The sequence below is a fragment of the Tamandua tetradactyla genome, chromosome 6 (assembly GCF_023851605.1).
Source record: "Tamandua tetradactyla isolate mTamTet1 chromosome 6, mTamTet1.pri, whole genome shotgun sequence".
Taxonomy (NCBI): Eukaryota; Metazoa; Chordata; class Mammalia; order Pilosa; family Myrmecophagidae; genus Tamandua; species Tamandua tetradactyla.
In genome coordinates, this window is record NC_135332.1 from 169,552,057 (window position 1) to 169,574,644 (window position 22,588).

At 37.6% G+C, this 22,588-nt stretch overlaps 1 protein-coding gene across 2 annotated transcripts in view; it reads right to left on the bottom strand.

Annotated features, from left to right (window-relative positions):
• WASHC5 (WASH complex subunit 5) overlaps positions 1-22,588 on the bottom strand; it is a 93,985-nt gene that overhangs the window by 33,301 nt on the left and 38,096 nt on the right. For both annotated transcript variants that reach the window (XR_013178479.1, XM_077167637.1), the window contains exons 10-17: positions 11,613-11,740; positions 9,510-9,639; positions 6,973-7,085; positions 5,433-5,599; positions 5,239-5,314; positions 2,027-2,137; positions 1,473-1,613; positions 84-164 (exon numbers count right to left, since the gene is read on the bottom strand). Coding sequence is in view for 1 of the 2 variants with exons in the window: in XM_077167637.1 (XP_077023752.1) it covers positions 84-164; positions 1,473-1,613; positions 2,027-2,137; positions 5,239-5,314; positions 5,433-5,599; positions 6,973-7,085; positions 9,510-9,639; positions 11,613-11,740 (947 nt within the window). In the remaining variant the exon portion in view is untranslated. The remainder of the gene's footprint in view (positions 1-83; positions 165-1,472; positions 1,614-2,026; positions 2,138-5,238; positions 5,315-5,432; positions 5,600-6,972; positions 7,086-9,509; positions 9,640-11,612; positions 11,741-22,588) is intronic.

Sequence of the window (22,588 nt, forward strand, 5' to 3'; positions counted from 1 at the left end):
CAAAATGTGAAACCAAGGGCACAAGATGGTCACATCACTCCCTGTTCTAGGGAAACCACACAGACTAGCATGGAAACCAGTACCTTGATAATGCCAACCAACGTCGTTTTCATCATGAAGATGCCCTCAGTAAAAATGGAAATAGCATGAGTAAGCTTGGCAACCTTTAACAAAGAAAAAGAGGTATGATGAAGCACTTCAGATGAAAGACCCATCATGTCCTGGCGCAGTCACCGACCACAGAGATGAGCACGCAGCTTCAGGAAACCTGAGCACACGATGCCCAGGCAGCAAGGAGTCCTGCGCCGCCGCTGGACATTCCAGGTACTGGAGCCAGAAGGCACTAATCAGTCCTTTTTCCTTGGTCAAATTATTTCCCCTTCTTAGGGCTTCCATTTTTCTCATCCATAAAAAGAAAGAACAGGATTCAATGATGGTCTCTCCCAGCTAGAAAAGGACAGTCAAGACTTGGAGATGGTAATTTCCCTTTCACTGCCCTCCACATTCTTTCTGAGAAATGCCAGAAATCATTGATAGAGAACATACATGCTGTATTTTTAAGTCAGAATAAATATGGATACTGAGCTTGGTAATCTAATTTCTAATGTATTTTTTGGAGTTCTGCCTGAGAATGTGAAGCTGACAATGGATATCACATTTTCAATTTTCACTCGCTTTTACTTTTCATATCTTCAGTTTTAAGTTTAGGGAGAAAAAAAAAGCAGAGGTGTTTGGAGAATAACCAATGATTAATACAATATAGATTACTTTGGATCACTTGTATGGCATAAAAATCAAGAACTTGGACGTGAAAAATCTAGATAATCTAGCTTAAAGAGAAGAAGGGCTGCTTTACAAAGTGTTATGGGTTGAATCATGTCCCCCAGCAGCCCCATGGACATGAACTCATTTGTAAACAGGATCTTTGAAGATTTTATTAACATGAGGCCAAACTGAATCAGAGTGGGCCTTAATCCAAAATGACTGCAGTTCTTAAACACACAGGAACTTTGGCCATAAGAGAAGTCAGGAGGAGACAGTGGCCATGTGATGAGGCAGAGACTGCATTACAGATGGCCAACTAGTCACCAGTGGAATGCTTCAGACTTCAGAGGACACCTGAGTTTGGACTTCTGACCTCCAAGATTGTGAGACAGTAAATTCCTGCTGTTTAAGCCGATCAGTCTTTAGTGTTTGCCATAGCAGCCCTGGCAAACTAGACACTAAGTCTGTTCAAGAGGAAAGTGATGAGTGAGCTCCACTTCCACTGAGAACATTCAGACAAACAAGGCCTGTTCATAATAAAATGGCAAACTGTGTTTATCGCTAAGAATGTGAAAAAATGAATCAGAATTGGTCTGGCAGTCCTAGGGATATGGCAGATGATGTGGAAGATAGTTCTTCTGTAACTGTGATATTTCATGGTTTTTAGTTTTAAATACCATAAGGCAAAAGTCAAAGAAACAGGGCACCTCGTATCGCGGGCCAAGTTGGGCATAGTCCCTCAGCTTGTCTTTGTCCAGTCGGGTAGGCACTTCAATGATATCATGAGTCTGAAGCTTTATGATCTTTAAAAGAGACGTAAACATACTTTCTGGAATGATCTGCAAGACCTGTAGTGAAAGGGAAAGGAAGAAAAATATTGACCATCATTTTTATTTTTGTTAGCCATAAATGACAGTAAGAAGGGTGCCAGTGTTTACAAACAGCAATATGTCTATAGGAAGGGATGCAGAGAAATGTAAAAGAGCCATTGAATAGCTGCTAACATGCACAGGGCTGTGTTCCTTCAAATGCTGATCACTCACAGAATATAAAGCCAAGCTTTTCAAAGCTGTTGCAGAGAGATGTACCAGTCTGCATTACAGAGTTTAAAAAGACTGAGGTTCAGAGATGTGACATAAAATCATCTTAGATCACTTAGTAAGAGACACAGCTAGATCTCGAATCCAGGTCTGTCTGACACTATTATTTTAAACCAGCTGTTAGTCAATAAAAGCAAATATTGCCTGGATACATTTCTTACCTTTCTTACATAGGACACCAATTCGCCAGAATAATACTGAGACACACTGAGAAGGTCAGGGCTATTTGCTTGATTAATTCGAAGAAGGGGTAGATCAAGGGCAGAGGCAAGCTGAAAGAAAAGTAAAGTATTTGTTTTTCTGTTTAAAAAAGTCCTAAAAATCTCTCCAGCAACAATTTCATTCAACAAAACCCTCAAGGCTCTACCTGACAGGGAGCAACAGTCAGCAAAGTGCATCAATATCACTAACAGTTTCTGACAACTTCACATGAGAGGACAGTGACATAATTTTAAAAAAAAGTTAACTTTTATGGCAATGAGTCTCAAGGCGTGATCCCTGGAGTAGCATCAGCATCACCTGGGAAGCTGTTAGGAATGCAAACTATTGGGCCTCCCCCAGACTGACTGAATCAGAATCTCTGGGGGGTGGGGGGAGACGAGCAATCTACACCTTAACAAGCCCTCCAGGTATTCACACTCAAGTTTGAGAACCACTGTCCTATACTGTGTTTCTACTCTAAGGAAACCAGAAATTCTTCTTGGTGGACTACTGTCCTTAATCCAATGCCACTGAGTGAAAGACATGCCATTATTTATGTACCACTAGGGAAGGAAAAGAAAATGAAATTTTAAAACTCATCTCTACATTATACATGAAGCCTAATGGATGGAGGTGGCTGAACAATACATATACTGAGAAGCAGAATAGCAAACTGTGGTGTATCCATACGATGGAATACCGTGCAGCACAGAGAGGAACGAAGTTGTGATGCATGCAACAAGGTGAGTGAAACTTGGGGACATTATGTGGTACAAAATAAATCAGAAACAAATGAACAAATATTGTATGGTCTTTTTCAGAAAATACCTATAAGAGAATTGGGGCCTGGATTATAAGCTCTAATAGCAGTCACTATTAGTCCAGAGCTATAAATTTATTTCTAAATTTTGAGATATCAGGTTTTATGTATAGCCTGGTATCACCCTGGAACTCTGGGTACCTGTGTGACACCGAAGACTCAGAGATGGAGTTATGAAGCTCTGAAAGTCAGCACTGCTACATACAAAAACTGTTAGAGACACCAAAACAGAGTTCAGGCTTCAATTAGAGATAAGAATGAAACTAACTTGGTTGGGAATAAGGTAAATCAGAATACAGGGGTAAGGGTGACATTATCAGTATTTTAGAACTTCATTTATTGTATGAAACCAATAGAAGAGAGGTTTATTTTGTCCAAAACCTAAATTTTCTGTAGCATGTAATCTAACTCAACCTGTCTGAATAATTCATTTTAAAACCCAAACACATGGAGCCCAGAATGGGAATGAGGGCTTGTAATTCTGTATAGCTTAAGGCAATACATGGATACATTCCAGAGCCTGTTGGGTAGATAATTAAAAAGCATTAGCAAAATCCCCTGAGGGAAGGAAGAAAAAATATGGAACTACTAAGCTTTACCTGATACCATCTCAAGTATTAGGGACTATCAAGTCAATATGCCAAGCCCTTGATCTTGAGGCTTGCTCTTGTGATGCTTATTTCTGTATTGGTGAACCTAAGCCTGCCTATCATTATGCCTAAGAGTTACTTCCAGAAAACCTCTTTTGTGCTTAGATATGACCTCTCTCTCTCTAAGCCCAACTCTGCAAGGAGGATGACAACCAGGGGTGAAAGTCTCCCTAGCAATGTGGGACATGACTCCCTGGGATGAGCCGGCACCACGGGGTTGACAATGCTTTCCTGATTAGAAGGGGGAAAAGAAATATAACAAAATAAGGGGGCTAAAAGAGTCCAAGTAGAGTTGAAAGGCTATTCTGGAGGCTATTCTCATACAAACTCCAGATAGATATTGCTACTTACCATGGCTTGCCAAACCCCAACCAAAACTATTCCTACTAATCCTAAAGAACACTTAGGGCTCTATCTGAGATTCTATAAAAGTTTCATGTACTAAGATTACTTTCCAGAAACCTACAACTCTAGATGTGTTCCTAGGCCAGATAAGTCTAGAAACCTAGAGGGGCCAGCCTCTCCAAAGACATCAGCTACGTCCATCCCCCATCCCTTGTCACTGACACCCCTTTCCAACATGAAAGGTTAGAAGTGACAGAGCCCAAATACCCCTAAAAATTGAGAGAAAGATAAAGGAGAAGGAGGAGTTATAACAGAGAAGATAGGATTTAACAAATGAATATGATTGCTGAATCATTATATTGATATTTTCTTTTAGTCTCCAGTGTCTTAGAGTAGCTAGAGGGAAAAACCTAAAATTTGGAATAGTAACCCATAACAAAATCTGATATCTGTTCTACAACTATTTGTCACAGTGTACTTTGAAATTTATTGCTTTCTGTTTATATGTTATATTTCACAATGAAATATTTTTTAACTTTTTTTATTAATTAAAAAAATTAAACAAAACATTAAGATATCATTCCATTCTACATATACAATCAGTAATTCTTAATATCATCACATAGTTGCATATTCATCATTTCTTAGAACATTTGCATCGATTTAGAAAAAGAAATAAAAAGACAACAGAAAAAGAAATAAAACGATAACAGAGAAAAAAAAAGATTATACATACCATACCCCTTACCCCTCGCTTTCATTTACCACTAGCATTTCAAACTAAATTTATTTTAACATTTCACAATGAAATATTTTTAAAAACTCAGTTCTAATTACAAAGTTGTTAAAATACAGAAAAAAGTACATCTTGGAATCGATATATATGGGAATTTCTTCATAAGACAATGAGTAAATTATTTGTTCACTTATCATAATCTGAAATTATCTTAAAGCAAAGGCCATGTCTGTTTTGCTCACTAATGTTCCCTAACCTCTGAAGTAGACCTGAGATTGTGGTAGGGTCAAAAAAATCCATAAGAATGTTTTGAATGAACAAGAAAAGAACTTAGTTCACATCTAGGGAATAAAGGACATTGACTCCATTTTTGATGGAGTGCAATGATAAAACTTTTTAAAACAGCTTTTCTTCATATAAAACCACTTTTTTTTTGTAAGAAATTCCAACTTTAATAATTCAAACTTCAAATCTCTCTGGCATCTTTTGAAACTATTCTCTCATGAAACAATTGCTAATGATTTTCAGTCCACGAGAAATACTTAAAAATATTATCTAACTTTCTAAAGGAGAAACTCTCCCCTGGTATTTGAGAATGTGAACTCACTGTTCTTTGCTCACCTTTAGGAATGTGGCTCTGAGTTTAGTCACCATGGATGGGTTTACCCTTATGCTCTCTTGCATGATGGATGTGAAACTGTCAAAAGAGACAAACGGTGAGATGCTGGTGCTGGTGTACTTCATCAAGGGTAAAGGGCAGGCTGTCTTGACTCGATGTAGAAATAACTAAGTAGATGCCGCAATGCCCATGTTACCTGTCAATTAATTGCCAAGCAAACGAAAGGTCCCCAACGATCTGCATTGTGATCAGGACCTCCTCTTTAACATTAATGGTTCGGATCATTTGATGGAGAAACTTGCGAGTATCAGCAAGAAACTGACATACTTGCAGATTTGATTCCAACTGGTGAAATTCTTGAACCTGTGTTGCATAAATGCATTTAATTTAAAAATTCTGAAGGCCTCTTTGGTGCTCATATTTCCTTGAAAACACTTCAAGTTAAGCATACTACCCAGTATCAATTTCTTGACAAAATTTGTATCTCAAATTTCAATTTAAAAAATATATTAAGACAAGTCATAAAACAATGCACACGTTTCTAAGGTTAGAAAATGTCCACTACTATTATCTTGTACATGTATGACATAATAAGTGAGTATGCCCATTTTAACCTCAATAAACATATATTAGAAAATCCTCTTAATTCTGAAGATAGGCAGGATTTCTGAAAAACAAAACAAGTCATCTCATAACCAAAGTGCTGGCACTTGTGTATCATCAAGTTATTTTGACATATTCTTTAAAACAAAAATGATGATTCCATAGTGTCCTGAAATTTTAATGTACATAATTTAAGAAGCCTGGGCTATATGCCAAAATAAATGACTGAAAAGATAAAAAGCATCCAAGTTTTAAAGTTCTGTATAGCTATACCATGGACTAGAAAATCCAAAAAACAACCAAAATTGAAATAGTACAAATGTGCAATTGTTCTGGAATGTCTAGGCAAACTCTGGTAAGCCAACAATGGAGTATTATTTGTATACTAGTAATAGTGACCATCCTAAAAACCTTGCAGAAATAAGAAAAAAGCCTATTTTCAAAATGGAAAATGCACTAATTATTCCTCTGAAAAAATGTACAGTTGACCCCAACTGGATAGGGTGACAGATTAAGAGTTCAAGTGATGTTTTAAGTAATAGAGTTTATGATTATCTGATTGATGCTTTTGTTTATATTCCATTCTAATCCTAGTTAAAAATAAAGTTTAAAATTTAAGAGTGGTGAGGTAAATCATTTTGGGGTAAAGAAAAACTTTTTTCAGAAAAGAAAACGTATCACTTATGAGCAAATGATCTTTGCACAACCATTTTCATTTTTGAATATATATTTTGAATATATATTTTGATACTGCTTTCTAGTCTTTTCTCCCCAAGGCACACACTTTTACAAACCTAAAAACAGTATATACATATAATATTGTTTCCTGCTTTTTCATCTTCATCACAATTTTCCCAGTATTTTTATACTGTTTTTGTAACTATTTTTCCAAGACTATATTATTTCTTCAGGTTGAAATGTCATAATTTTTGCTACCATTCTCTTCATGCTGGTTCTTTGATTATCTTCCCAATTTTAGAAGACTGTTTATAACATTACAAAAAGCACAGTAATGTGTATTGTTTTTCACCTCTGATGAAATATTTTCTTAGATACAGTGACAGGAATAATTGTTCATGGCTCAATAGTATGATTCATGATCCCAAAACTATCATTTAAAAAGCTTTCCTTACCTCCTCCAAAGCTTGTATTAGTTGCACAGTTTTTCTCCCTGCAGCAGTAGAGTCATCATAATTTAAAGAGAGTATTTGTTTCGAGATCTCTCTGAACCAAGCTTGAAGATTTTCTGTTAATATAGAAAAAGGAAAGTACTGAAATTCCAAAAATCCTATAGTTGAAGCTTTCAATTTAATTGAATAATCTTTTATAAATCCAGTTTTTACTCTTGGAGCTTTTTCTTTGTGTCTAACACTGCTCTCAGGAATTTTCCAAAAAAATGACAACGACAATGACGATGGCAAAAAGGCCTAAAACACGTGACCTAGTAGAAAAGATGCAACTTTCTACAAAAATAACTTCATCTACGATATTTGGAAGAAAATGATTAGAGGTCCAAGTATGTGTTATAAGCCATATGTACAAGGCGGTAGTGGTGTGAGAGGAGTCAGGGAGGAATTGAAGGACATGACAACGAGCTACCGGGAAGAGTTTCCTGGAGAAGTGAGGATAGGTAGAGACATGGACAGGCAGAGAGACACAGAAGGGTGCTCTGTCTAGATGAAGAGACAAGCATGGGCGGAGGCCGCAGGGCAGAAATGACCATGGCATGTCTTGGAGGGCAGAGAGGGGATCAACATGTCAGAAGAGTGAGACATGAGCTATGAGCAATGGGAAAAGTCAGAGCAGGTGAGATGGTGCCACCTGCATTCCACAAACCAGCTGACATTTCACAGAGCAGGATGGGGGAGGGGCACATCATGCTCTGAGTAGCTTCAATGTGTCGGGCAAAGGTCTAAGCTTTGTCTCATTTAACTGTCATAACAATGTACTGAGGATACTCTGGAGTTATCCATTTCAGAGAGAGGGATGCTGATGCTCAGAGATATTAAGAATTCTATACAGGTGACACAGTTGCCAAACAATAGAGGATTTTCACAATTGTCTGTCCAGGTTCAAAGTCTGGGCTTTTGTCATGTCACCAATTTGATTCCTTGAAGTTTGTTTGCTTTATTTTATCAATGGGATGATTTCACTTTATTAAAGGACCTAATGACTTACAAGTTATTTCAAGAATTAGTATGAGGGTCACTAGTTATAATTCTCAAGTTTTAAAAAAATTAAAAAATTTTTTTTGGAAGGACTGAGAGACAGCAATGTAGTGGTAAAAGGAGCACGAGACTTGGAGTCTGAGGTGCTGATGAGAATTTGGGCTCTTGACCTTTGTTATCTTCAGTGAAATGATTACATTTTAAGCTTCAGTTTCCTTATACGTAAAATAGGGATAAAGACGTTTATCTCACTGGGTTGTGAGGGTTAAATAAGAAATATTTGTGAAAGTACTTCCTAACTGAAATATGCTACATAGACGGAAAAAGTATGACGGTAATTTTAAATAACCTCAGAAATACTGCTGGTATTCATACGGGCCTAAAAGAGACTAGAAACAGCAACTAACGAGCTGGATTCTAGACAACTAATCTGTTCAGACTCTTACAGGCTGACGATCTTTTGTTTTTGTTTTTTAGTCACCATATTTAGTCGCCAAATTTGTGACCTGCAAATTTGTTTCCAATTTATTTCACATCACTATAAGCTCAATGACTTTCTAACAGGAACAATAATTTGGAATGACTTGGATATATATTATAGATCAACCACTCAGCATCAAATAAATCAACAGGATGATTAAAATGTACAAAAAGCCAAATACAGTGATAAGCTCATATTGATTAAAAAAGGTACAGTTCTCTTCAATAAAAAGCTATATGATTAAACAATTCTAATATATAATTAATTTCACTGGAAATGATTCTGATAGTTAAACATTAAGCATTAAAAATATGGCTTAATTTGTCTTATAATTCAGAATCGTTTTTCAGAGGGGAATTTGAAAGTTTCCTGTTTATACAAAAATTTAAAGAGATACCACAATTTTCCCACAGATAAACTTTCCTAAAAGAGGCACGATCAAAATCCTAATAGTCAAACTTGAGCTGTTTGAAGTTAAAAACAGTCTGCAGGTCCCGGATTTTGCCACTAGATGGCAGGCGCACTGCTGAACTGTGAACAAGAACCGAACAAATTCTTAGAAGAAAAGAATCTTAGGTTATCAACTATGTTAGTAGTTATTAATATTCTCGGATGTTGTAACCTTCTGAGGAGATCATGAAAGATATAAACTTTTTTCCCCTAGCCCTCAAATGCATACAAGGTGACACATAGCATTGTGCATTTATTTTACTGGGGGGGAAGATGAGTTATGACTCTATACAGCCCGTCTGTGAACAATTTTTGTGTAAGAAGCCCTGGTTTAGCCTAACTCCATATTTTAAGGATAAGAAAAGTGAATACAGAAAGGAAAAGAACATTGCCCAAAGGAGCGTAAAGCCAGAGGCAGCAAAAACTAAACTTCAGATCTGTATTAGCAATGCTATGGGAGGAAAATGACAGCACAAAATGAGGAAAACATTTTTTATCTGTCAGTTTCTAAGGTTTCAAATAATCTGTATATATATTTCAAACACATCAATATTTCCTCTTCAGCAATTACCATTTTTCTCCACTCTGGTTAGAGGTTTCACTCCCGAAAAGACATCAGCAAGCTCAGTCATCCTCTCGGAGCCCTCCTTCTTATAATGCTCCCACTTGGCCTGCTTTTCTGAAAGCATTTGCTTGAACATCTGTTGAAGAGACAGAAAAGACATATTCATTATGAGAAAATCCAGATTAGAAAGTTTACTGAGAAAGCCTGAGTGAAACTCAATCTATTATAAAAAATATATACATACCTAAAGAGTAACATTTACCCTGAAGCCATCACTTTATATAACAGATTTATAAAAGTAACAACTTTATACAAACTGGGAGCAGTGGGGCAAAGCTAGACAAGCTCTAAAACAGTAGTTCTCAGACCAACTGAACATAAACAGCACCTGGAGGGCTTTACAATTTTTAGATTCCTGAGCCCTACCCCTGAAAATTCTGATTTTGAAGGTAGATCTTAGGTGGGTCCCAGAATCAGTATTTTTTAGTGTGCAGTTACAGTTGGTCTCTTCTAGTTAACAATTTCTGTGATTCTAATTTAATCTGTCAAGGAAGGTTTGAGTTTTACCTGGTCTGATGACTGGGGAATGAACTAAATCGCTTACAAGGTTCTTTTGTTGTTCTATTATACAGTAATTCTATTTATTAATTTATGCTTCATAAAATTTAAATCTTACAAACACTTGGACAGAACTGAAAATGGTAATAACTCAAAGAACTTTTCTCTTTTCGTGAAACAACTTGGAAAAAACATTTAATTCTCACTAAAGGGACTTGTCATCTCAGACAAAGGCACAGGGCTTATTTCACTGGGCTCTTAAGAGGTAAATATGCGTGAATACTGATTTTCCTCATAAAGAATTCTTCATTCATTAGGATCATAATCTATATTAAAGAGATGAACAATGGGAAAAGGAACTCTATCTGCAGATGAGAGACTCAAGGCTGGGAGGAATTTTGTGGGCAGTGGAGGCAGAATCTTAGTCATCTGGCAGGAAGATTAAAAACAGCTAGAAAAAAAGATAAATAAGATGATAAGGAACAGTGAGAATTATTTAGAGAATCTACTCTATCTTTCTGAGTGGCTGGGTTCCATCAGTGCTATCTGACAACTCAGCAACGAAAAAAAATCATTCTTAGGCCTTCATTACAGACCACGCTGCTTCAAGCCCTTTAGATACTCATTTACATGAACTCAGAGGCTTCAAATCTTATTATAGGTTTAGGGAGGAGGGCAGTCCTTGAATTTAGAGACACACCTCCATTTCAAGATCAGAAGAAACAAAAGCCCAATTACTGTGCTCATAGGAGAATCAGTATGTGATTCTAGAGAAGGCATGGGGTGAGAGTAGGAGAAAAGAAAAGTTAAAGAGCCAAGCTGAAATGTCAGAAATTCAAATATATCATTTCCTTGCTCAATGTGTATTTATTAGGTTTTTTTTTCTTTCCTGCCAGATCTTTCTCTTCTTACAGACCTTTACCAATGTACTGATATTTCTTTAGGCTGTTTCTATTTCCTTTCCACTTAAACAGATAGGATGAAACTACTCATTTTATTTCAACAGGCTGAAGAACAGATTTATGATTAGAAACATAGGCCTCATCAGTCAGCTAGCTCAGCTGTGGATGTTGATTCAACATTGAGCTGTAGAACTCTTGGGTCCCTGACACCCTGGTTTATGATCCCAACTGGTGATGGACAAGTCTTCCTTGTGGGGGGGGGTCCCACTTGCCTCTGAAAGACTAGTTTCTCTTGACCTAACTGATGTGATTCCTGGTTCCTCTTCTTGGATCTTTCCTGAATTCCTGTCTTGGTTTAATTTCCCCCACTTTACTTGGAGCTCCTTGATGCTAGGGACATATCTTGCTCATCTTTGAATTCCTAGACCTAACTAGGAGTAGAGCAGTTATTTAAGAATTATTTGCTTACCCAGTGTCAGTAAGAAGTAAACACTTGTTAAATGTCTAATACTGCCTTTTCTCTACAAGAACTATCTCAGATAGCTAGAGTTTGGAGCTTGAATCACAGAGATGCAGCCAACTAAATCCTACTCTTTCTTACATTTTAATCATAAAAAAAACTTGATGATTACTAACTCACTACTTTTACCTCTTTGAGTATGAACTCGAATTGTGCAGTGTCCAACAACAACTGGAAGAGGATCTTGGGGTTGTATTTAGAGTCAGTTAGGATCTGGTCTTTGATCTGACGAAGGCGTTTGTTGTTTGGGTCACAGGCTAGAAGTAGGAAGAAAATAGTTATCAATTCAAGAAACATGTAGAAAACAGCTATGAATATAAGATAAATACTTAAATACTGTTTCTTTCATTTCAAGCATTTTAAAAGTAATAAGCAAATGTATAACAAAAGGCAAAATAAATTATGGTGCACACTTGCTATGATTGAACTGTTAAATATGACAAGATAGATCTAACATGGAATGTCATCTCTGATATAATGTTGAGTGAAAAAAGAAAGCTACAGAACACTGTTCCCAAAATTTTTAAGAATTATGGAGAAAATATGTAACTATATTTTATATACATATTAAACATATGTATATATGCATATGTGTGTGTGATTGCATATACACTTAAAAAGTCAAGAAAACACTACAGACTGATAATAGATGTGAGGCTAAGAGTGAGCGTGGTGAGGAAAGGAAAGGACAGGGTTGGGGGGCTTTAACTCTGTAATGTCTTTACTATTTGAGTTTTGCATCAGCATGTATTATCTTAAAACCTAACAACCTAAATTTTACTAGCCTCCTTGAATGTATGTAAGGCTGACTGTGAGGTATTTTAAAGAAGCAAAAAGATCATCAAGATGACAATGAATAGATAAATTTAAAGTCATACATGCTATCCTCTTTCAAGATGGCCAGCAAGAGTCTCATTTGCCAATTCTGAAAACTATAACTAGCCCCTATTTCCGACATATTTAGGAAAAACGATGCCAAATTACAAATGTAGCATTTGAATACCTAAATTATACAAGCACGAGATCACTACAACTTCTCCTCATGGGGGGGTGGCTTGGGTCTCTGCCCTCTCCAGGGACAGATCATTTCACATAGAGCTGCTGTCAGAATTCCATCCATCACTCAAAACAGAGGCACTGGGGGCTACACAAATTGTGTGGGATGTGAAGATTCGTATTCATTTAACTCTTTTCTCAAAATAAGTTCTTCTTCTCAGCAGCACCCTATTCCCTGAAGTGATATATTTTTTTTTATTAATTAAAAAAAGAATTAACAAAACAATTAGAAATCATTCCAATCTACATGTACCATCAGTAATTCTTAATAACATCACATAGTTGCATATTCATCATTTCTTAGTACATTTGCATCGATTTAGAAAAAAATAAAAAGACAACAGAATAAGAATTAAAACAATAATAGAAAGAAAAAGAAAAACAAACAAACAAACAAACAAACAAACAAAAAACCTATACCTCACATGCAGCTTCATTCAGTGTTTTAACATAATTGCATTACAATTGGGTAGTATTGTGCTGTCCATTTCTGAGTTTTTATATCCAGTCCCGTTGTACAGTCTGTATCCCTTCAGCTCCAATTATCCCTTCTCTTTTTTTTTTTTTTTTTAATTAACGGAAAAAAAGAAATTAACCCAACATTTAGAGATCATACCATTCTACATATGCAATCCTTAATTCTTAACATCATCACATAGATGCATCATCATCATTTCTTTGTACATATGCATTGGTTTAGAAGAACTAGCAACATAACCGAAAAAGATACAGAATGTTAATATAGAGAAAAAAATAAAAGTAATAATAGTAAAATCAAAACAAAACAAAACAAAAACCTATAGCTCAGATGCAGCTTCATTCAGGGTTTTAACATGATTACTTTACAATTAGGTATTATTGTGCTGTCCATTTTTGAGTTTTTGTATCTAGTCCTGTTACACCGTCTGTATCCCTTCAACTCCAATTGGCCATTTTCTTACCCTGTTTCTACCTCCTGCTGGACTCTGTTATCAAGGACATATTCCAAATTTATTCTCGAATGTCTGTTCACATCAGTGGGACCATACAGTATTTGTCCTTTAGTTTTTGACTAGACTCGCTCAGCATAATGTTCTCTAGGTCCATCCATGTTATTACATGCTTCATAAGTTTATCCTGTCTTAAAGCTGCATAGTATTCCATCGTATGTATATACCACAGTTTGTTTAGCCACTCTTCTGTTGATGGAGATTTCGGCTGTTTCCATCTCTTTGCAATTGTAAATAACGTTGCTATAAACATTGGTGTGCAAATGTCCGTTTGTGTCTTTGCCCTTAAGTCCTTTGAGTATATTCCTAGCAATGGTATTGCTGGGTCGTATGGCAATTCTATATTCAGCTTTTTGAGGAACCGCCAAACTGCCTTCCACAGTGGTTGCACCCTTTGACATTCCCACCAACAGTGGACAAGTGTGCCTCTTTCTCCGCATCCTCTCCAGCACTTGTCATTTTCTGTTTTGTTGATAATAGCCATTCTGGTGGGTGTGAGATGATATCTCATTGTGGTTTTGATTTGCATTTCTCTAATGGCCAGGGACATTGAGCATCTCTTCATGTGCCTTTTGGCCATTTGTATTTCCTCTTCTGATAGGAAATACAGATTCTGTATTTCTGTTCAAGTCTTTTTCCCATTTTGTAATTGGGTTGGCTGTCTTTTTGTTGTTGAGATGAACAATCTCTTTATAAATTCTGGATACTAGACCTTTCTCTGATATATCATTTCCAAATATTGTCTCCCATTGTGAAGGCTGTCTTTCTACTTTCTTGATGAAGTTCTTTGATGCACAAAAGTGTTTAATTTTGAGGAGTTCCCATTTATTTATTTCCTTCTTCAGTGCTCTTGCTTTAGGTTTAAGGCCCATAAAACCGCCTCCAGTTGTAAGATCCATAAGATATCTCCCAACATTTTCCTCTAACTGTTTTATGGTCTTAGACCTAATGTTTAGATCTTTGATCCATTTTGAGTTAACTTTTGTATAGGGTGTGAGAGATGGGTCTTCTTTCATTCTTTTGCATATGTATATCCAGTTCTCTAGGCACCATTTATTGAAGAGACTGCTCTGTCCCAGGTGAGTTGGCTTGACTGCCTTATCAAAGATCAAATGTCCATAGATGAGAGGGTCTATATCTGAGCACTCTATTCGATTCCATTGGTCGATATATCTATCTTTATGCCAATACCATGCTGTTTTGACCACTGTGGCTTCATAATATGCCTTAAAGTCAGGCAGCGCGAGACCTCCAGCTTCGTTTTTTTTCCTCAAGATGTTTTTAGCAATTCGGGGCACCCTGCCCTTCCAGATAAATTTGCTTATTGGTTTTTCTATTTCTGAAAAATAAGTTGTTGGGATTTTGATTGGTATTGCATTGAATCTGTAAATCAATTTAGGTAGGATTGACATCTTAACTATATTTAGTCTTCCAATCCATGAATACGGTATGCCCTTCCATCTATTTAGGTCTTCAGTGATTTCTTTTAGCAGTTTTTTGTAGTTTTCTTTGTATAGGTTTTTTGTCTCTTTAGTTAAATTTATTCCTAGGTATTTTATTCTTTTAGTTGCAATTGTAAATGGGATTCGTTTCTTGATTTCCCCCTCTGCTTGTTCATTGCAAGTGTATAGAAATGCTACAGATTTTTGAATGTTGATCTTGTAACCTGCTACTTTGCTGTACTCATTTATTAGCTCTAGTAGTTTTGTTGTGGATTTTTCCGGGTTTTCGACGTATAGTATCATATCGTCTGGAAACAGTGATAGTTTTACTTCTTCCTTTCCAATTTTGATGCCTTGTATTTCTTTTTTTTGTCTAATTGCTCTGGCTAGAACCTCCAACACGATGTTGAATAATAGTGGTGATAATGGACATCCTTGTCTTGTTCCTGATCTTAGGGGGAAGTTTTCAATGTTTCCCCATTGAGGATGATATTAGCTGTGGGTTTTTCATATATTCCCTCGATCATTTTAAGGAAGTTCCCTTGTATTCCGTCTTTTGAAGTGTTTTCAACAGGAAAGGATGTTGAATCTTGTCGAATGCCTTCTCTGCATCAATTGAGATGATCATGTGATTTTTCTGCTTTGATTTGTTGATATGGTGTATTACATTAATTGATTTTCTTATGTTGAACCATCCTTGCATACCTGGGATGAATCCTACTTGGTCATGATGTATAATTCTTTTAATGTGTTGTTGGATACGATTTGCTAGAATTTTATTGAGGATTTTTGCATCTGTATTCATTAGAGAGATTGGTCTGTAGTTTTCTTTTTTTGTAATATCTTTGTCTGGTTTTGGTATGAGGGTGATGTTGGCTTCATAGAATGAATTAGGCAGTTTTCCCTCCACTTCGATTTTTTTGAAGAGTTTGAGGAGAATTGGTACTAATTCTTTCTGGAACGTTTGGTAGAATTCACATGTGAAGCCATCTGGTCCTGGACTTTTCTTTTTAGGAAGCTTTTGAATGACTAATTCAATTTCTTTACTTGTGATTGGTTTGTTGAGGTCATCTATGTCTTCTTGAGTCAAAGTTGGTTGTTCATGTCTTTCCAGGAACCCGTCCATTTCCTCTAAATTGTTGTATTTATTAGCGTAAAGTTGTTCATAGTATCCTGTTATTACCTCCTTTATTTCTGTGAGGTCAGTAGTTATGTTTCCTCTTCCATTTCTGATCTTATTTATTTGCATCCTCTCTCTTCTTCTTTTTGTCAATATTGATAGGGGCCCATCAATCTTATTTTCTCATAGAACCAACTTCTGGTCTTATTGATTTTCTCTACTGTTTTCATGTTTTCAATTTCATTTATTTCTGCTCTGATCTTTGTTATTTCTTTCCTTTTGCTTGCTTTGGGATTAGTTTGCTGTTCTTTCTCCAGTTCTTCCAAGTGGACAGTTAATTCCTGCATTTTTGCCTTTTCTTCTTTTTTGATATAGGGATTTAGGGCAATAAATTTCCCTCTTAGCACTGCCTTTGCTGCATCCCATAAGTTTTGATATGTTGTGTTTTCATTTTCATTTGCCTTGAGGTATTTACTAATTTCTCTTGCAATTTCTTCTTTGACCCACTCGTTGTTTAAGAGTGTGTTATTGAGCCTCGCGTATTTGTGAATTTTCTGGCATTCCGCCTATTATTGATTTCCAACTTCATTCCTTTATGATCCGAGAAAGTGTTGTGTATGATTTCAATCTTTTAAATTTGTTAAGACTTGCTTTGTGACCCAGCATATGGTCTATCTTTGAGAATGATCCATGAGCACTTGAGAAAAAGGTGTATCCTGCTGTTGTGGGATGTAATGTCCTATAAATGTCTGTTAAGTCTAGCTCCTTTATAGTAATATTCAGATTCTCTATTTCTTTATTGATCCTCTGTCTAGATGGTCTGTCCATTGATGAGAGTGGGGAATTGAAGTCTCCAGCTATTATGGTATTTGTGTCTATTTCCCTTTTCAGTGTTTGCAGTGTATTCCTCACGTATTTTGGGGCATTCTGGTTCGGTGCGTAAATATTTATGATTGTTATGTCTTCTTGTTTAATTGTTCCTTTTATTTGTATATAGTGTCCTTCTTTGTCTCTTTTAACTGTTTTACATTTGAAGTCTAACTTGTTGGATATTAGTATAGCCACTCCTGCTATTTTCTGGTTGTTATTTGCATGAAATATCTTTTCCCAACCTTTCACTTTCAACCTATGTTTATCTTTGGGTCTAAGATGTGTTTCCTGTAGACAGCATATAGAAGGATCCTGTTTTTTAATCCATTCTGCCAATCTATGTCTTTTGATTGGGGAATTCAGTCCATTAACATTTAGTGTTATTACTGTTTGGAGAATATTTTCCTCTGCCATTTTGCCTTTTGTATTATATATATCATATCTGACTTTCCTTCTTTCTACACTCTTCTCCATACCTCTCTCTTCTGTCTTTTCGGTTCTGACTCTAGTGCTCCCTTTAGTATTTCTTGCAGAGCTGGTCTCTTGGTCCCAAATTCTCTCAGTGACTTTTTGTCTGAGAATGTTTTAATTTCTCCCTCATTTTTGAAGGACAATTTTGCTGGATATAGGAGTCTTGGTTGGCAGTTTTTCTCTTTTAGTAATTTAAATATATCATCCCACTGTCTTCTAGCCTCCATGGTTTCTGCTGAGAAATCTACACATAGTCTTATTGGGTTTCCCTTGTATGTGATGGATTGTTTTTCTCTTGCTGCTTTCAAGATCCTCTCTTTCTCTTTGACCTCTGACATTCTAACTAGTAAGTGTCTTGGAGAACGCCTATTTGGGTCTAATCTCTTTGGGGTGCGCTGCACTTCTTGGATCTGTAATTTTAGGTCTTTCATAAGAGTTGGGAAATTTTCAGTGACAATTTCTTCCATTAGTTTTTCTCCTCCTTTTCCCTTCTCTTCTCCTTCTGGGAAACCCACAACACGTATATTTGTGCGGTTCATATTGTCCTTGAGTTCCCTGATACCCTGTTCAAATTTTTCCATTCTTTTCCTGATAGTTTCTGTTTCTTTTTGGAATTCAGATGTTCCATCCTCCAAATCACTAATTCTATCTTCTGTCTCTTTGAATCTATCATTGTAGGTATCCATTGTTTTTTCTATCTTTTCTACTTTGTCCTTCACTTCCATAAGTTCTGTGATTTGCTTTTTCAGTTTTTCTATTTCTTCTTTATGTTCAGCCCATGTCTTCTTCATGCCCTCCCTCAATTTATCGATTTCATTTTTGAAGAGGTTTTCCATATCTGTTCATATATTCAGCATTAGTTGTCTCAGCTCCTGTATCTCATTTGAACTATTGGTTTGTTCCTTTGACTGGGCCATATTTTCAATTATTTGAGCGTGATCCGTTATCTTCTGTTGGTGTCTGCGCATTTAGACAGATTTCCCTGGGTATTGGATCCAAAAGTTTGGAAGATTTTTCTGTGAAACCTCTGGGTTCTGTTTCTCTTATCCTGCCCAGCAGGTGGTGCTCGTGGCACACGTCTGTCTGCGGGTCCCACCAGCAAAAGGTGCTGTGGGACCCTAAACTTTGGAAAACTCCCGCCGTCCGGGGGGTTCGCAGCCGAAGCGGCTTGAGCCAGCCCGGGGTCCGAACGCAGGGAGGGTTGCTGGTCGCCGCAGCCCGGGAAAGAGCCCGTCCGAATTTCCTAGTCGGCCCTGGGCGACAAGCGTGGCGGGAGGGCACCAGCGGCAGTGGCCCGCCCGAGAGAGTGCACGTTCCCCGGGAGTCACGGGTTTGGAAGGGGCCTCCCCCACCCGTCACCGTTCTCCGCAGCCTGGGGATTTCCGATCCAATTCTCTCAGTTGGTCCGGGGGGCTGTGCGTGGTGTGGGCACCAGCCGCCGCGGTTTCAGGGGACCGCCTCTCCAATTCTACCAGCCGGCCCGGGAAGGGGGAAGGGAGTAACTCTGGCCGCTTGCCGCCCCGCCCGGTGAGGCCCGCGCGCCTTGGCGATCTCACCCGAGCTGCTTCTCTCAGCCAGCCAGCCGTTCCAGGATGGGGTACGCTGTCTTTTCTATCTCTGTTGTGGCTTTGGGCGCTTTCTGTATCGTTTCTACTCCCCTAGTAGCTGTCCTGGAGAAGAAACTAAGATCCGCGCGTCTTACTAAGCCGCCATCTTCCAGGAAGTCCCCCTGAAGTGATATTAATTTCTCTCCCCATTATCACAAGCTGCTTCTAAGAAAGGAGTTGATTGTTCATTCCCTAAAAAAAAATGTTTATTTAGTGCTCGTGTGGCAGGGAATATGCTAAACAAGAAATTTATAATAGGAATAAGACCCAATCCTGCCTTCAAAGAGCTTATTTTCCAATATTATGAGAGAGTCAAGTAAGTAGAAAAACACAATAAATTGGGGCATGTACCATGACATACAAAAGTACAGAGTTCTATGAAAGCACAGAAGAGAAGAACTTAACCCAGATCAAGAGCCAAGGAAGGCTTGCCCTCAGTTTCATTTTAAGGGGAAAAAATCATGTGTGCTGATGGGTAAAACACATATTTTAACACATTCTCTGCCTTGGGTATGTGCATTTTAACAAGGGATGATGGCCTGCTTTCAAATACTGCTTCAAAATGTTATTATGAAATATTTCTTACATAAAAGAAAGCAGCAAACATGTTTGTACACACCATGCAGCTGGAATGACATTTTAAATGTGGACTTGCGGGAGGCAGGCAGTCAGGGAGGGAAAGCCCTTTGGCACTGCTCCCCCGAAATCATCCCTCTCAGCACCATCTATGTTGTGAGATGGCCTTGCTTGAGGGAGCAGGAGGGAGTGTGTGGATAACAACACATAATTTTCTTCCTTTAAGGACAACAGGTGAACGTTCAAACGGCCTATGTACCAGGTGCTGATGGGGAGCCAGGACAAAGGAGGCCCTTGCCTTGGGCAGCTGGCAGGCAATGGAAGGGGATCGGCAGTTACACGAGGTGTACAGTTCCATGCAGACAGGTGAGACTGAAAGTGATGTGGGAGTTGGAATATCAAGCATCTTGCTGCTCACACCAGAGTCTGGCTGTTTCCAAGGCTATGCCAGAACGTGCAAACTTTTTAAGCAGGACAGTGACATGACCAGATTTGTGTTTAGAAAAGAAAATTCTGGATGCAATAAAAAGGATGGACCAGAGCAGGATGTCTCTGATGAAGGCAGAGGAATCCGTAATGAAATCAAGCTTAGAGTCCACACTCCTTGGGTGGAGAGGTCTAAACAAGGGTTATGATGATGGAATTCGGGGTCTCCCAATAGACACTGGGGACCTGTGACATGTAAGCGGTGGGGGACAGTGGAAAAGATAAGCCAAAGAGGTGTCTGAAGCATGGTGTTAGCAGACAAAACCACCAACAATCAGTAGCATGATACTTCCTCCTTCCCAAGGGGAAGATTCTGAATTCCACAAATTGTTTTCCGTAATTGCCTTCTTTTCGACAAGAACTCCCCCCTTTTCAATGTTATTCTGATAGAAAGAAACAATGACCCAATTGTATCTAACTGTGGCTTTAACATTTTTAAAATATCTACTCATATTCCATTCCTAGCAATCCTGTTGTATGACCTGGACAAGTCATCAGCCAAGCTGTTTTCTCTTTAAATTTACAGTGTAGATTGGACATGATATACTCAAGGTCCTGTTCAGCTCTGTAACTGTCACTCTGAGGTACATTCTAAGTGTCATCCTTGCCATTACAAATACTGTAGAACTATCTATCCAGAGAAAGGAGCAGGTCTCAGAACTAGAGGCCTCCCAAGTTTAGCCAGTAGAAACCTGTGTGGGGAGAGGGGTGGGAACAGAAGCTGAAGGTGTAAACATTGACCTTTTGGGACCTAACTTTCTGCTTTCACAAGCCTTTGAAAACCTTTGCCATCTTTTTAAGCTGCTGGGCCATATCATGATTCTACCCTTCCAAGGCAGAACATAGCAGATGCTTTTGCAATGTTCCCTCTTCTAAGCCTTGATTTCCTTTAGGCTCTTCTCCAGGGTTTAAGTCACTTCATGCCATCATTTCTAGGGCCAGACTGCACCCAAGGCCTCATGGACTACTGGAATACAAAATATAATTACTGATCTAGGTATTCTGAATTCCTTTTGGGTGCCTTGCTTTGTCTTTGTTTTTATCCCCTATTCATACATTTTTTTTTGACCTAAAACAAATCTTTAATTGTTAAGAAAATCAGCAGTTTAAAATCTACTCACAACAAAACGAAACATAAAATTAAGAAAAACCAACCACAAGCCCTGATGATTTTACAGGTAAGTTCTACTAAATAATCAAAGAACAGGTAATGCCAGAATCATGATGGTTCTTTCATTTGGGGATGACAGGTCAAAGGGAATGCATACTTTTAATATTAATATCTGTTGCCACATTGCTTTCTCTAAAGGTTGTAGGTAAATCACACTGCCACTCCCTAGGTATGAGCAGGCCCATTTGCTGGCCTTCTCATCAGCACTTGGAGATATTCAAACAGAGTTGAGCACTGAGCATCAGACTGCCTGGGTTTGAATCTCAGCTTTCCATTTGCTAGCTGTGTTCATGCCATCTTATTTCCTTAATTTTTAAAAAACCTACTGAGTATTATTGTGAATATTAAAGAGATAATCCATATAAAGCACTTAGTATATACTAATCGCTTAATAAATATGATCTACTACCATTGTTATCAGTACTACATGTATTACATTTAGTCAACCTGATGGATGAAAGATTGTATCTCAATATTTGAACTGGTATGATTCTTATTGCCAGGGAGTTTTTTTTTTTTTTTTTTTTCAATTAACGGAAAAAAAGAAATTAACCCAACATTTAGAAATCATACCATTCTACATATGCAATCAGTAATTCTTAACATCATCACATAGATGCATGATCATCGTTTCTTAGTACATTTGCATCCGTTTAGAAGAACTAGCAACACAACCGAAAAAAGATACAGAATGTTAATATAGAGAAAAAAATAAAAGTAATAGTAGTAAAAACAAAACAATACAAAACAAAACAAAACAAAAACCTATAGCTCGGATGCAGCTTCATTCAGTGTTTTAACATGATTACTTTACAATTAGGTATTATTGTGCTGTCCATTTTTGAGTTTTTGTATCTAGTCCTGTTGCACAGTCTGTATCCCTTCAGCTCCAATTACCCATTATCTTACCCTGTTTCTAACTCCTGCTGGACTCTGTTACCAATGACATATTCCAAGTTTATTCTCGAATGTCGATTCACATCATTGGGACCATACAGTATTTGTCTTTTAGTTTTTGGCTAGACTCACTCAGCATAATGTTCTCTAGGTCCATCCATGTTATTACATGCTTCCTAAGTTTATCCTGTCTTAAAGCTGCATAATATTCCATCGTATGTATATACCACAGTTTGTTTAGCCACTCGTCTGTTGATGGACATTTTGGCTGTTTCCATCTCTTTGCAATTGTAAATAACGCTGCTATAAACATTGGTATACAAATGTCCGTTTGAGTTTTTGCCCTTAATTCCTTTGAGTAGATTCCCAGCAATGGTATTGCTGGGTCGTATGGCAATTCTATATTCAGCTTTTGGAGGA